This window comes from Melopsittacus undulatus, chromosome 17 (assembly GCF_012275295.1).
Source record: "Melopsittacus undulatus isolate bMelUnd1 chromosome 17, bMelUnd1.mat.Z, whole genome shotgun sequence".
Lineage (NCBI taxonomy): Eukaryota > Metazoa > Chordata > Aves > Psittaciformes > Psittaculidae > Melopsittacus > Melopsittacus undulatus.
The window spans coordinates 730,321-746,216 of NC_047543.1; the positions used below are offsets into that span (position 1 = coordinate 730,321).

General features: G+C 48.5%; 1 protein-coding gene across 1 annotated transcript in view; it reads right to left on the minus strand.

Moving 5' to 3' along the window:
- The window catches only part of SKAP1 (src kinase associated phosphoprotein 1), a 130,010-nt gene extending 116,831 nt beyond the window's left edge, over positions 1-13,179 (minus strand). The window contains exons 1-2 of the mRNA XM_005141888.3: positions 13,117-13,179; positions 8,464-8,569 (exon numbers count right to left, since the gene is read on the minus strand). Coding sequence (XP_005141945.2) covers positions 8,464-8,569; positions 13,117-13,150 — 140 coding nt within the window. The 5' untranslated portion in view covers positions 13,151-13,179. The remainder of the gene's footprint in view (positions 1-8,463; positions 8,570-13,116) is intronic.
- Between the last annotated feature and the right edge of the window lie 2,717 nt (positions 13,180-15,896).

A 15,896-nucleotide genomic window follows, 5' to 3' on the forward strand; every position in this document is an offset into this window, starting at 1 on the left:
CCCCTGAACATGCTTTAGTGATAACATTTACTGCACTAGGGCCAAAATGATTTTCTGTCACTTGTAATTCCAGCTCAATAAAAGTATAAGAGCTTTGTTTCTAACCTCTGTCATTTTTAATACAGTAAAATGGTTTAAGAAAAAACATGTAAAATTGAGTTCCATTTCCTACTGGACCAGCAAAGCCACATTAGCTTCACCCTGATCACATTTAAAGGGGGGGGGGAGGAAATACCAAAAAGATGCTTTGCTTTTTCTCTAGCATAAGGAAACAGACAAAACTCCTGATCTCATCAGATTGGGATGTGTCTTTAATCTCCTGCTTTGATCATTTGCACTCTGGAAAGGCTTAAGCACAGAATGAAAGTTAGCTTAAAATGTAATGGGGGGGGGGGGGGAGAATGTCTTGTTCTGCTGGAAGAAGAGGAATGATCCAATCCCTTCATCTGCCACTGGCTGCATAGAAACCTTGAATAAATGACTTCTCTTGAGGGCTGGAAAGGCCCCTGCATGCACTGCCCACAGTGGCTGCAGGATGCTCAGGCACAGCAGTGCTTCCCCCCTGATGTTCTGTACATGGCGAAGAGGGGAGGGTGACTTTCAGCATGGCTGTTTCCCCCACCCCTTCCTGCAGAACATGAACAGCAAGTTATGGCCAGAAGGTTTCATGGTTTTATTCCTGCATTACCCAGGAAATGCAATTATTTAGGCAAAACACCCATTTTGCTGCAGCAAATAGGGCGAGTTCAAATATATCCATAGCCCTAAGTCATGCACGCTGATAGATCCCAGACTAAAGCATGGTTCAGTGCAGCAGAGGAGGAGCTCAGCAGAAACAGTTTGGGCATCTCGGGCCATCCTGCAAGGCACAGAGCCTGAGGCCAACTCTGATTTCTGGTCCCAGTGAAGCCAATACTGAGTGACAACATGGTACACCTTTAACATGCCTGGGCTGGGGGGAAAGGCAGTTCCAGAGGGGTTCATTCTGCAGTGTCCAGTCACTTCTCACAAGTACTTAGAGTAAGTGGTAATTGCTCCATACACATTCCCCCTTGAGCCAGGCAGTAGAAGTCAGTAACCAGATGCTTAATCCTCATCCAACAGCATCTTTATGTGGGATGTTATTTGCCTTGGGATCGCTTTGACATTTTCATCTTTAATAAGGAACTCTTAGATGTCACAAGCACCAAGAGAAAAAGCTTCACATTTTCTTAAGCGGCAAGTATGGGAATAACCATACATTTGGTTATATCCTTTTAAGCACTTGATTAAAAAACCCCTATCCACCACTGCAGGTAGAATCCCCCGACCAGAGAACCAGTTAAGGCAAAGCACAGCAAAGAGTTTCCAGCCAAAGAGGAAGGTCCAGTCTACATCAGACCTTAAGGAAATGGAGAGACATGGAAAACATATCAAATAATGAATAGGCTTCAGCAAAATGAGCTCCCAAGGGAATCTATTGGGGTTTTGGATGCAAAGCGAGGAACTAACCCAAAACCACCCAATTTCCATTCCAAAGCCAAAGAGCGACTGCTGCACTGCCAGTACCGAACAAGAGACAGCCTCCAAGTATCCCCCCCACGTGCTTCCCAACAAACCACCCACTTCTCATCTCATGGGGCCATGCTCCAGGCCAGTCAGAAGCCACAGCTTTGTTCTGTTCAACACACAAAGCGTTTCCCATGACTGTGTAGGCTTTGAGGTTAGGTACTCGCCATACAACACACAAGCAAACATCAGAAGGGCTCGCTTCTCTGGAAATGGTTATGTTCTTTGCTCCTGACACACACAGAGATCCCAGTTCTAATTCATCACCCTCCTCACAGCAATGTCTCCAGCTGGATCTGATCAAAACTGCAAGTTCAGTGTGTATGCAGAGCTCAAAGGGTGAAATGCCATGAGAAAGAGAAGAAAACGTTGTTGTCGCATTGGAAAGGGAAACTGAGTCATGGAGCTGGAACCCATTGTCTTTACAGTCCTAAGCCAGACCTAACGCTGGTCTGTAAGGACCAGAGCCTTCTGCTGCCTTGCACAGAGCAGGACTTGGTCCTCAGAAGATGCTTCCAGGATACACCAGATCCTTGATCACAGATCTTATCCTTGCAGTGATTTATAACAGAAACAAGATGAGAAGCAACCTCAAGAGCATCATTTAGGTACCTGTGGAGCTTGACAATAAACCCTCCACATCCTAACCCTTCCAAGCTGTCCTGTGTGATGGATTCACCCTCCAGAGAGCAGAGCTGGCTTTGCACAGCTCTTCCTCAAAAGCAGTCACCTGAGAATAGTGATGCTTCCAGGTCTGACCAAGCAGCACTGCCAGCAAAGAAGCTACTTCAACATCCCATCACCTCAGCAGCAGTGTTTAAAGCAGGGAGACCCAGAAATATCCCTTCTTGCACCAAAAGAAAGGGCACATTAAGCCCTGGAATATTCAAGTATAGAATTCACACCATGGAAGTATTACTCCTGCCACACTGAGTCTGGATTTGCCTTTTGGTATGAGCACAGGACTGGTGTTTTCCTGGAGCACCAAGATAACTTGGGTTTATCTCTACATTTCCAACCTTCATACAAAATGCATGCAGCAGATCTACCCCAGGCCTCCAATCTCCTGCTGCATGAGGGTTGGGGGGGGTCACAAACCCTATCAATGCCCAGAAATCCAGTAAAATCCATTATCAACATCCCCTTCCTCCCACCCACAACTCGAGTTTGCTGACCAGCATCCAGCACCTGCAGCAAACCCCAGAGCTGAGGGACTCAAACCAGATCCATTTGGGACCAGAAGCACAAATTGCTGTCTGAAATCGTACACTCCACATGATGCATAAGGTCAAACTTGATGGTTATAATGGTCTCTTTGCAGCTCTAAAGCCTATAAAGAGTCTAAACCCCACTTCCTTCTCAGACTCCATTTCAACAGGAACCATAAAGTCGGGTTTCAATCAAATTCCCTGTGTTTTCCTGTCCAGTGAAGAACGTGACCATCGCCACAGATGTTATTGCATTAGGCAGCTCAAGACAGTCTCATTTGCACAAGGATTTGTTGGGGTTTAATGCTTGCAAAAAAAGAAGAGTTTGGAAAAAATCAATGTACAAGGGGAAAAAAAAGGCAGCTGAAAATGGGATTGGGGAGCTCACCATTAGCAAAGTGGGTTACAAAGCACTTCAAATGGGTTCTGTTAAATGGTACAGCAGCGGTAGCTATGCAAAGACTCTGGTTACACAGCTTCAATCATTTACAGTCCTCAGGTTTCAGATTAACAATGCATTCATAAGGAAATGGATGGGGAAACAGGGGTAATTCTATCAGCTGGGATGGAAAATGATGCGTATTACTGAAAGGAGCCTAACCCAGAAGGCACCAAACTGCATTACTGGCAGAGTGAATGGCCATGGTCATCTCAGGTATAAAAGCAGGTACAATATGATAACAGACAAATTGAATTTGTGCCCCCACCACATCATGTATTAACAGGAGAATTCTTTCCTTAGCACTTCCCAAAAGGAGACATTCCCCTACTGAGTACTGAATAAATTGGGAACATCCCAAGAGAAACTCGACCAGACATTAAAAAGAACCTGTACCAGCAGCTCAGCACCCTCACAGGGAAGAGCTTCTTCCTTATCTCCAACCTGAACTTCCCCTGTTTCAGTCTGAACCCATCACCCTTTGTCCTATCACTGCAGTCCCTGATGCAGAGCCCCTCTCCAGCATCCTTGCAGCCCCCTTCAGACACTGGAAGCTGCTCTGAGGTCTCCATGCAGCTTCTCCAGGCTGAACAGCCCCAGTGTTCCCAGCCTGGCTCCATACAGGAGATGCTGCACACCCTGATCACCCTCATGGCCTCCTCTGGACTTGCCCCAACAATGCACCAGTGCAGGGTGATGAGATGCTTTACATCTCCATTAACACCAACTGGTGCAACACAGGCTTCTGCATCCCCACCCCAGGCAGGACCACATCTGCCCTGCACAAAGGGGAAAAAGCAAGACAACTTCAGGAGCTTGTTTTTAGGCTAGAAAAGGCAAATCTAAGAACTGCAAAGTGACAGGGACTTGCTCTGGTTTTTGTGCAGAACAAATCTGTATTTAATGGGCAAAGTAAGTGTGAATGAAATTCTGCTCAGCAAGATCCTTTCCTTGCTGAGCAAATACATTTCCAGCCCTCTGAAGAATATGAAGGAGGAGAACAGCACTTTGCCTAATTAAGGCCAATGTGGTAGGGCCACAGTCCAGCCCTGGCACTAATGCGCTGAGCTCAATTATCTGCCCATCAGGTCACATCCTTACATTCCTTTTTATCTTGGTCTCACACATTATTCAGCATAATGAGTTCAACAGTGGTAGGAATTACAGGCAGAGCATTTCCAGTAATGAAGCCAAATTACCCTGAAATTGCATTTTCTTTCATTTCAATCTTCAAACTTTGAAAGAAGGTTGAAAAGTGAAGTAATAAATGTGGTTAATATGGGTTGAAGTTTATTAAAACAATGCAAACACTCTGCTTTGGACAAAATTCTGGAGCTATTTCCATTAGTGAATCTTTTCCAGTCCTACTATGATGCCTTCCCACAGAAAGGATCAAGTGTTGAAGCACCTACCGATGAGCTACCCCTGCAAACCAGTAAAACCAGTAGCTTACTGGTTTGTGACAGCACGTGTGAACCACATACAACAACAGTAGCACAATCGGACATTGAAACCTCACCCCAGGCTTATGTGAGACCCCTAAATCACTCACCCAAGGAAGGAGCTTGTGACACTGCCCATGGATACCAGCAGGGCAGTTGTGGAGGTCCAGGAAAGACCTTGTTTTCCATAGGCTCTCCTTCCTGGGCCAGGACATCACCTGGATACATGAGAAGCTGCACTGCAGAGTTAAAGGACCTCATGCAGGCTGCTCCTCACCAACAGCACAGTGTTAGTGTTGGGAACAGTGCCATCAATGTTAAGGAGGATTAGAGAACAAGGCAGGAAAATGAGGTTTGGGGCTTCTTACCCCAAGCCTGGTCTGTGCTGGAGCTCCTGCTGCAGGCAGGGATGTCAGAAAGGGCTCCTGTGTGTTAGTTATGAGCAGCAGGATTTGGCCTCAGGTTCACACCATCAGTTTTGTCAGAGAAGAGCAAATTAAAGGTAAGGTTTCAGCCTCTACTTTGGGTTTCCTAGCGGGTGCATGCAAGAAGCTCAACATGAGCTAAGCCCCTTTCTCCTCACCGCTGCTTTGATACCCAACAGCCCTGCCCCACTCTCCCCTCAGCACTATTACATTTCACCTCAGGGAGAAGGGAAAAAACACTAAGGATTTGTTTCCATCCCTGCAAACTTGCCTCCCAACAGGGAGTTTCAATGAGTGCCTGACTCCAAGGAGGTGGAGGAACCATTTATCTCCATAGCTTCTTCAATAAATCCCTTTCTCCCCATCTCACCCCCTGCCATTGTAAGCGCTCCGGCAATGTCGGAACGCTGAGGTGAGGTCATTTAACAGCAAGAAGACTTTAGTCTTTGTTGCTGCTCTTGCCAAAGGACAAGAAAGAGCTTGTGCTCCTGAGCGGAGTCATGTATCCGATGCATCCCAGGTGCCGGACATCTGCTCCCACCCCACAGCGGCTTTGTTTGGACACAGGGAACAGCAGCAGTGTTCCTAAGGAACAACTCGAGACAAACCCTCAGCACCAATGGGCATAAAACAAGCAGCTGATGACTCCTGGGGGACAAGCAAAGCTCTGCCCTGGCACATCCTGCCCTCCAAACCAAACTGCTTTTCAAGCGGGTTGGATCCATCACAAACACTTCCCCCTATTGAGGAGCAGAGCAGAGTGCTCAGCCTGCAGTCAGGACACAGGTGTACAGCGAGCGCCTCATCCCTCGCACTGATGACACCTGGGGACCAAGCCTCCAGATGTGGTCCTGGCCTTGTTTGCCTGGATGCCAGGGACAGCAAGTAAAACAGATTAGCAACAAAAGCAAAGAGATGATTCTGGGGGGGGGGGGGAAATGCCAGGTCTGGGTTTCCATAGGGAATACCTCGACATGGAACAGGATCCAAGTTAGGAAGGGAAAAACACCCCCACTGTTGTGTGTCAACGGTGCTCTTTAAACAACCAACTGGATTCTGAAAGCAAAAGGGTGCAGGGACCCATAACTCGGGTATTTGGGGACAGCCTCCCACAGCCACCGCCTGCACCCACGGCTCCTTGAGCCGAGCCACCCCAGCCTGCTTGGGAAAGGGATAACCTGCACTGCTCCCTGCCACACATCAGCACAAGCATCAAACCCAGCCACTTGTTCCCATTGGAGTCGTCCGCAGACCTCCTGATAGGGGAATGCTATGAGGCCATGGGGAGAGCGGCGATAGCCACGTTACAGGAGCGGGTATTGAGGCTGGCTCAGGGTGAAGCTCTTCCCTTTCAGAGATGGGGGTGTCTCTCCCCACTAGTTGAGCAGTTTGCTTCTATTATGGACCCCAAGAATGAAACCTTACGTGCTTGAGCTGGGTTTTACCCTGCACAGGGCTGCTCGGGGCAGGCAGGCGCTTCCTGAAGCCCACGGCTGATGATTTCCTGCACAGCAGCCACAAAAGCCACAGGAAGCTCCCCAAGAGACAACCCTGGGCCTCAACCCCAAGAGCAGGAGCTGCTGAGATCTCTTCAAATCAGAAGATGCAGTCATCGTGACTGTCATCTCCCATCATTGCAGTAATGGCTCAGGTCAGAGCAAGGACATTTGTAAACTGACTTCTTCCCACCCTTCCCAAATGCTACTGAGCAATCAAACACTAGGAAATCAGCAGCACCCCACAGGCTTTGCTCAAGGGGCTCCCTTTCCCCTCCAGAAGTACCTGCCATTGATTTCAATAAGCAACAGGATTGAGGCCCATATCTTAACCGGAGCATCCAGGAGGAACGTGCATATCCCCTCTCCTCCCAGTGCAAATCCTGCTTTTCCAAGGAGATTTCGCTCTAAAAGCTGTATCCCAAATTGAATTCTTAGGCTGACATAGAGCTAAAAGCCAAGGCTGTGTTCTGCATCACAGCACCAGTGTTTGCCCCAGGACCCTAAAGGCTCCTTCTCAGGCACATCAAACCACACACTCTGGGAAGCCAGAGGTCCACAGGATGATGACCACAGCAGCATCTTTCCCTACCTCAAGCACTGTTCACAACAGCACACGGAGACAGAACCACCTCCTCTGGGAAGCAGGAACAAGGCAGTAACTCCAAGTTTGCCAGCTGCCTTACACTGATCAAGTTCCATGCTATTTGTCTGTCGTTCATTAGAGGTGCACTATGTGCAAATCAAGAGCTGGCACTTTTAAAGTTGCACATTTCTAGAACAGATAAAATAAAAGCTTGATTCTATATCCAAATACTTCATGCTCAGAACTCTGCTTATTTAACTCTTCCCATCCCAGCTCAATACCTGCCAAGGAGGGGATCTAAGCCGCATCAATCTGTTGTAAACCTGCAGTGAAACCCCTTTCCTCTGCAACATCACAGGGCTCTGATACACACATATTCTACCATTAGAGATGCCACAGCCCCAGCTTCCAAAGGCTTCATCTTCTGCCTTCAGCTCACTTCAATTATTCAGGGCAACCCAGGCTGATAATTACACAGTCCCGAGTTGCTGAGTAAAACTGATGCTTAATTAGGCAGCAGGAAAGATCGATTAAGATCCAGCAGGACATCGTGCAAAGTTCTGCAGTGGGACTGCAGGGAATAGCTGCTGGCTGTGTCCTTCCAAAGGATAAAATCCTCCCCTTCTCAGGGCCTCCACAGCAGTTTTTGTTAAGCTGGATGCTTACATCAGTCAGCCACCCTGAGCTTTATTGTCAGGTCTGAACGTCAAGTGACACAACCCATACCTTGTAATAGAGCATTAACAGCAAGCTTTGGATCATGTAATGTAGCTGAGGCTGAAAGCTTTATTTAAGCCTCCAGTAACCTGTTCTCTCTTTATGATCCCTGATTTTCCACTAGCACAACAGAACAACCTCCACTCACCCAAATGACACAGCTCATGCTGGCACACAGGACTTGAACAGTCCTGAGGACATGAGGTTTTGAACCCAAGTTTTCATTCCAGAACTCCGTCTCATCCCTTTTTACTGTAGCAAAAGTCCAGACAAGCCAGACTTGAGTTCAGGAGCCACTTGTGAAATGGATCCTTTGAGCAGCAAGCCAGAAGCATGAGCCTTTGCCATGCACCAAAGTTGCACACACAGAGCCCAAGGCAAGGTATTTTACTTTGAAACACATAATAACTTTGCAGACACCCATAAAACTGGTTAAAGAACACACAAACCAGTGCACAGAGCATTCACATTATACCAAGCCCTGAATGCCCATCAACTGCCAGACCATGGGCCAGCTGTCCAGCTAACTACAGCACATGGCACCCCAAGACATGACATTACTCTGAGGGACTCCCAATAGAAAGCAATGAGACAACACAAACCTGGCTTTGACTTGCTGGAAGCCAAAGAGAATTGCATCCCTCTGTTCTTTTGCTTTAGCACTCAGCTTCTCATGCTGCAGCCCATCTGCCAGGTAACCCTCAGCATCTGGGGAAGAGTCACAGGTTAAAACTCACAGGCAGAGAAATACCAGCTCTTGGCTAAGAAACCTGGCCCTGGCTGTGCACTGGGAAGCCCTCAAGGCCCTGTTCCAAGCAGTCTGATCTTGAGACCTAAGTCAATCTGAAGGCTTTGTTTGGAGGAGCTGAGACATTGAAGTGATTGTGGATAGAAGAGGACCTAAATGTTACAGAGCTTCTCTTTAGCTGCCATGGTATAAGGCAGGCAAACAACTGGGATGATCTTCCTGAAGGACAAGCACTGAAAACCAGGCTGGTTGTGCAGCAGCATCCCAACATGGGTTCTCCTGCAAGGCTACCTCTCAAATCCTACACCCTGGGCTAGCTCAGCAGAGACAGCCAAGTAACAGTAAATACGGAGTTCTCCCACCTGGAGACCACATCTATATGCAGAAAATTCCACGTGAACTGGAGGATAAAAGGATTAAGTGTCTCCCATTTGCATAACTATTTATGTTCTTTACAAGAACACCTCAAATCTCAGAGAGCAAAACAGCTCCAATCACAGCAGCTCTATACAGGAGATCATCACCTTTGTACCTGAGCAGCATCACTGCTCACAGCCCCTAGCAGGAAAAAGGCTGGCTTCAAAGCTGTGGTGTTGCACACCCACAGGCCTCTCCAACCTTTACCTCACACCCCATACTGTGCCACTAATGTCAGTTTAATACCTTGCTTGCAAGGCTTCCAGCTCCTTATGCTTCAGCTGCCAGCACAACAGCCAGCACTGTTGAGCACAGCCCAGGAAAGGGGCACAGCTCCTTCACCTGCAAGCACAGCTCAAGATCAAAATACCACATGAGAAAACACCTTTTTCTGGTCAGGTCAACAAGTTCACCTCTAGTAATCTAGCCCTAGGCAGCCTGGTTGGGATAAGCCAAAGGCTTTGCCAGAGTATCCAAGTGAAGCTTTTTAAATCCCAGGCCAATCTCATAATCCTTAGGCTAAACTGCATTTCCAGTACCTCTCTCTGCAGTTTCAATTGTGCATCCAAGATACAGGACCAGCTTATGACATGTCTAACAATGCTGAGGCTTGCATCGCTTACAGATTACATAGAAAGCACCCAAGTGCACATATCTAAGCACGAGGGATATATCTTGCTCTGATGAACTTACTGCTGAAGAACAGATGAGGCTAAGGGGACAATTTATTATATACAAACCAGCACAGTAGAAATGGCTCAGCAAGAGAAGCTATGTACTGTATATATGTGTGTGTGTATATATATATATATATATATATATGGGCTGTATTTCCACTGTGAGAGAGCAAGCACGAAAAACAAACTGCTCCCAGAACTTCTGCAAGCATCAGTCGCATCCCTCTGTCATTTTTAAGCCCAGAATTAGCCCCATGAGTATGCGATTAGCTCTAATACAGTATTTACTTACTGGCATGTCAGCACAGATCAGCTGCTGGATAAGTTATAGTAGAACCAGGGTCACTTCTGCAAAGCAGGCAGAGCCCCTTTCAGAGCCAGCCACTATGTTTATAGCACCAGGAAATGAAAAAGAAAGCCTAACCATAAACTCTCCAAGTGGATCAGGAAGAGCAATATGTAAGCAGCTCGAGAGTAAATCACCCTAATGTTAGTTTTACTGCTTGTCGGTAACATTATATTCTTGATGTTTATAGATTGCTCTCTGTGATCCACTCGGAAAGTTTACAGGACTCTCCTTTCATTTCCTGCAGCTGAAAAGGTAAAGGGGGGGGACCAGTTTTCATCAAGTGTTTCAGGGGAGCTCCTAAAGGCAATTGCCGTTATCCACTTTAATCCTGCAGGAGATACACAGCATCATAAGAGTCCTGTCACAACCACTGCAGCCCAGGTAGTAAATAACCTTTGAATAGCAGCACTAAATTCTAGGAGTTAATCAGCACTCAATGAGCAGAGCTGAAGGGTATTAAGGTGCTGTGTGTATTCTCCCCAGGCCCACACACACATTCCCTTTGGTCTTCCCCACTCCTTTGCCATCAGCAATCCTACACTCCATGCCTGGAGGAGCTGGTCCCTTGGAATCACAACGGTTCAGTGCAAGATAACACTGAGGCAGTCTGCTCCAGCATTACTTGCTGCTTCACTTGATCCCTCCTGCACTTTATCAGCCCAGCTGGCTGGGAGAAATCAGTTAGGACAGAGTGTAGGTACCTGCGCTTACCTGACACTGCACTAATACCTCCAGGATGCATCCAAAGCCAGGCAGGGATTTTGAAGGCTGTTATCTTCCCCCCCACACTTGTCAAAACCAAGCCAGGAACTCTCATACACAGCATTTCTCCACCTTTCTGCAAGCTCAGAAAAGGATGGCTTCATTATGGAACAACACTTCTCAGCTGTGCCTTCCTGCTGTTGTGGGGCTGAGTCAGAGAAAACCTTGAGAACTGAAGCAATCTCCATCCATCCTCCTGCAATGGGATGAAGGGGCCATTCTCCTCTGTGCAATGGGCAACCGAGGAACTGAGAAGAGCTTCCCAAATGTTCAGCTTCCAAGCCTCAACCCCAAATTCCCCAGTGTTTAAATTCCAGAGCTACTCCTGATGCTACATCAATGCTGGCTCTGGTTTATTTGCCCTCACAAACCAGAGCATTTTGCTGCTTATCATTGAGGCTGTGCAAGTGTCACCATCTCCTCCTATCCTCCCTCTTGCCCAGACTGCAGCAAGGAAATAGCTTCCCAGACCCACTTCCTGAAATGAAGAGGCCCAAGCAAGGCAGGTGAAGGGAAGATAACCAGACTGCTTTTGCTCCTACAAAGGAAAACAGAAGCCCTGGGTTCTATCACCCTTTTCAACCTTCAGAAGGAGTCTGTGCTCAGCAGATATGAAATACCCTTCAGTAGCTTTCAAAGGGACCTGACTGAGCCCAAAGTGAGGTGGGACGTCGAACAGTATAGTTGTTGCAGTGTAGAGAATAGCTATATTGTGCTGGCTTCCAACCTCTGCAACCTCAGAGGTGGCTTATGTGATAACAACACAAGACCAGCAAGCCTTCTGCTTCTGCGCATCGCTGAACAGACCATGGACCAAATTTAATGCAAGGAAGCAGATGTTATTGCCTCCTCTACTTGGGATTTCTTCCTTTAAGCACAAGGCTTCTTACACTGATGCAGTTTGCAAACCCTGCAATAGTTCAAGCACCTTCATTTCCAGCCTGCAGAGCTACAAACCTCCTCAGCCACTGGAAGGCCTTAAGACTGCGTGGATTGTTAAGACACAGCAAGTTTGATCCAGGGTATGTGACATGCAATTAATCTCCATTCATAGCCTGCTCTACCTGTCAGCAAACAAAGGCTGTGCTTTAGAAGGAGATCTGAAGCCTTCAATTAAAACCAGTCAGCTAACAAGAAAATAATCCCAGTTAAAGGGAGGTGGCAGGTGCAGAAATGAGCTGTTTACAGAGGTGTCAGCGCCGCACAATAAAGTGCTGCACATCAAAACCAGGAGAGGGTGAACTTCACCCAAGCCCCTGCGCACAGAACAGAGGGGAAAACTCACACCTCCATCTGGGGGAAGACACAAAGCATTTGGAAGGAAGCTTTGATAGGCTCCGAGACTGACACATCCCAGGGCTGGAAGTTATCCCGCATCTTCATCAGGGACTGGAGCAATAGGACAAGGGGTGATGGGTTTAAACTGAAACAGGGGAAGTTCAGGTTGGAGATAAGAGGAAGCAGCTCTTCCCTGTGAGGATGCTGAGGCTCAGGGTGCCCAGAGAAGCTGTGGCTGCCCCATCCCTGGCAGTGCTCAAAGCCAGGTTGGACACAGGGGCTTGGAGCAGCTGCTCCAGGGGAAGGGGTCCCTGCCCATTGGGTTGGAGCTGGATGAGCTTTAAGCTCCCTTCCAGCCCAAACCTGTCTGGGATCCTGTGATCTCCAAGAGGAAGGAGTGAGCCCTCTGTGCTGCCAGGACCCATCACAACAGGAAGCAAAAGGTCACAAAAGCCTTGTGGCATCTCCACAGTGAGATGCTAACGGCTCCTTCCCCACCACCAACCCACCCGCAGCTGCAGCGGCAGGATGTGTCCTTACACGTGCACTGTTGATCAGTGATGGGCTCACTCCCTGCAGCACACAAGCTTCTTCCACCCTTTGTACCTGCTCCCTTGCCTCACCCTGAGATGCTCACCCATGGAGCCTCAACACCTGAGCCGAAAGCAGACACTGGGGACACCCAACCATGCCCAAAGAAACCCCCTAATCTTGCATCCTCTTTCCCCTTCACAAACCCTGAGCCAACCAAAGAGCTTTCCTACCCTTACCCAGACATGGAGGCACCCACAAAGCCCTGAGCACCAAGACACATCCCATAAGCTCTCACTGGGCTTAGGGAGGGCACACATAACCTTGGGACCCCAAAACCATGAGCTTAGAGAAGCAGCGGTTCCCACAGTGCCTCCACTTCTCTCTCTGGTTCAGCAGTGAGGCACAAAAAGCTTCTCAGCTTCTTCCCCTGCGACCACAGCACATTTCCCCCATTAAGCAGAAGGGGACGCAAGGAGGAAGCTGTGGTTACCTTCCAGGAGCTTCTGGATGTCCTTTGGGATCATGGTAGTCGCCACCTTCCTTCCCACAGGAGCCAAACCCGCGCCTGATGCTCCTGTTCCTCGGGGCAGGGGCGGAGGGAGAAAGGAAGCACAGGAAGGGCGGGGACACCCCAAAAAGGGGGGAGGAACCATTGGGTTCCGCTCTGGTACCTCCTCCTCCCCATAGGATGCTGTGCTCCTGGGAGCCAGGGCTCCAACCGAGATGCTGCGGAAGTGCCTGGCCCCAGCACCAGCCCAGCTGGGGCTGGTCTCCTCCATCACTGCTTTAACAGGTGGCACCTGGGCACCTCCTTCATTGTCACTTAATGCAGTGCATCTGCGGCAGAGCAGCTTCACCTGGGGCTGTGTGGGGCTGATCCAACCTCCTGCTCCTGACCCTGGCCCAGCAGGAGCTGGGGATTGGATTTGCATCAGGTAAAGGCAGGCTCCCTCCTCTAATGGGTTGTTCTGCAATAAAACTTCCCCTTTTCCTCCATTGTCCATAGGAAGGGCCCTAGATTGTAACAGCCATTCCTGTTTCTGTGTTGTGCCCAGCAGACAACAGGGTTGCACACTTTAACTTGCTTTATGACAAGCAATAAATGCGATCTGCGCTCTACAAGCCAAAAATGGCATTGCATGAGATGAAGCTCATCAGTGATTCCAAAGACTAGTTTAAGATTTCCCATGGGTTAAGCGTGCAGGATCCCATCCTTCCTTTGCAATATCCAGCTATCAAACAAGTATTTATAATCACAGCACATAGAAAAGGTTCTTTCGAACATGTACAAGATGCTGAGGTCTTAAAGCACATGGAATGTCACTGCAGTTCAGGGGGAGATTGCCTTGCTAGAAAGCATATCCATTGCAGCAGTCATCCCCATTACATCTCCTAGTCAGGAAGGATTTCATGAGTCAGGATTTAGGGAGCTCAGAGTTTCTTATGGGAGCAAAACGTGCATCTTTGTCCACTGCCCGAGGCTCCGGACATGTCTGTGTGGATGCAAGATGTGGTAGTGTGTGCTGCGTACAGCAGATGGATCCGTATCCGTGTTCTCACCTAGAGGTGTTTAGGGATAAATATTTAAACAGGTCTGTGTAGAAATCCCAGTCAGTTCATTACAGTCTATAAATAAAAGCAGCTGCTCCTGAGGCTGCCTTAAAAACTGAGTTTCTAAAGGGATGAACCAGGTCCCTTAGACAGGAGAAACTGCCTTCAGATATGGCAGGAGGATCAATGAAACTGGATCAATGCAAATCTCAGAGGAAGAAATGTTCATGCAACTGCAAAGGAAAGGGTCATCCCGCACGGTCGCTGCAGTGCTGGAGCTCCCCCAAGGATCTGAAAGCATAGAGAGAACTCGAGGGTACCTGCTCATGGGTCTTGCCCAAGAGCTGAACTGGTCATATTTAGGGTCTGGAAGACTTCTTTCCTCGTGTCAAGCAAGCAGTGACTTGTTTTGCTGGTGTTTTGTGTGGGTTTGCTTTCCTTTGCTGCCATGGGTGTGATCACTGTTTAGGAGCATGTTCACCCAACAAACGTGCTGCTGTTGCAGTGTTTATGGCAACAGTAAAGCTCTAGATCTTTCCTCCTCGATATCAGAGGTGTCGCAGGGGTGACTTCTGGTCTGCTATAGATCTTAAGGTTACCATAAAGCACTGAGAGCAGCATCGTGGGTGAAGGCTGGCACTGTTGCACCCTGGATGCTCTTGGACTACACATGCGTGGTCCTGGCAGCTGGAGACAGCACCAAGAATGTTCCCTTCAGGCCTGCAGGAAGGTTTTGCTAAGCCCAGGTTGACTGTGCAGCAGTTGTCATAACTATTACATCCATTTTACTGAGGAATACTGAAGCATGGAGGCTCAGCTGCCACGGAGACATAGGTACCACTGCTCAAAGCCTTAGCACCAAGCCAAGCCTTCCTCCCAACCTTAGGCAGCTGCAGATGGAACTGGGCAGACTGGTTCCCAGGCAAATGTCCTGGTTTTCCTTCCCTTTTTAGTTGCCACTTCCATTTCTGGGGCACAGATTGCTTTGTGGTCAGCTGGGGAGGAGGCTGGGCAGTCTTGGCAGTGACTGGCAACTTCCCCTGCATCACTGTTGTGGAGCATCAAGCTCTGTGGGCTCAGGATGTGAAGCTGCCTCCCTACATGATAAAAGCCCCACCTTAATCATTTTAGGTCCCAAGTTCAGCAGCCAGGCTCTCTCCTAATGCCATTCTGTTAAATGGACAAATTCCTTTGAAGGCTTGTCTCGCTTTGAAATGCAATTTCACAGGAAGGCAGATGCGATTGGGTGTAGCTATGGAAACAAAGCAGGGCAGCCTTGGAGGAGCTGAGGATGGGAGGTAAACCGGAGAGCCCGAATCTCAGAGGATGTGGAGAGGTTGGCAGGAGATGTGTCCCTGCTCTGGTTGGTGTGTGTGTGCCTGGGCCCCAGTGCTGTCACTGCAGGTAAGAGCCCTCTCTCCTGTCCCACTGCCTGATGTGGGGCTGAATGCACAAAGCCAATGGGGGTGCAGACCCCAGTTCCCTGCTGCTTCCCCCCTGAGCACCACCAGGATCTCTCCTTCCCCTCGCTGCCATTGGGAAAGGTTAACAACAAAAGGGTAACAAGGTTAAACCACAAAGCCCTGGCTGATAACAGCCCTTTCAAGCAGCTGCACTGAAATTAATGTGAAACTTGGAGTAATTAGATAAGATAAGGATGTGTGCATGCTCGTGCGGGCACACGCTGACCCTGGGACACCCATCGCACAAAGGAGGTGG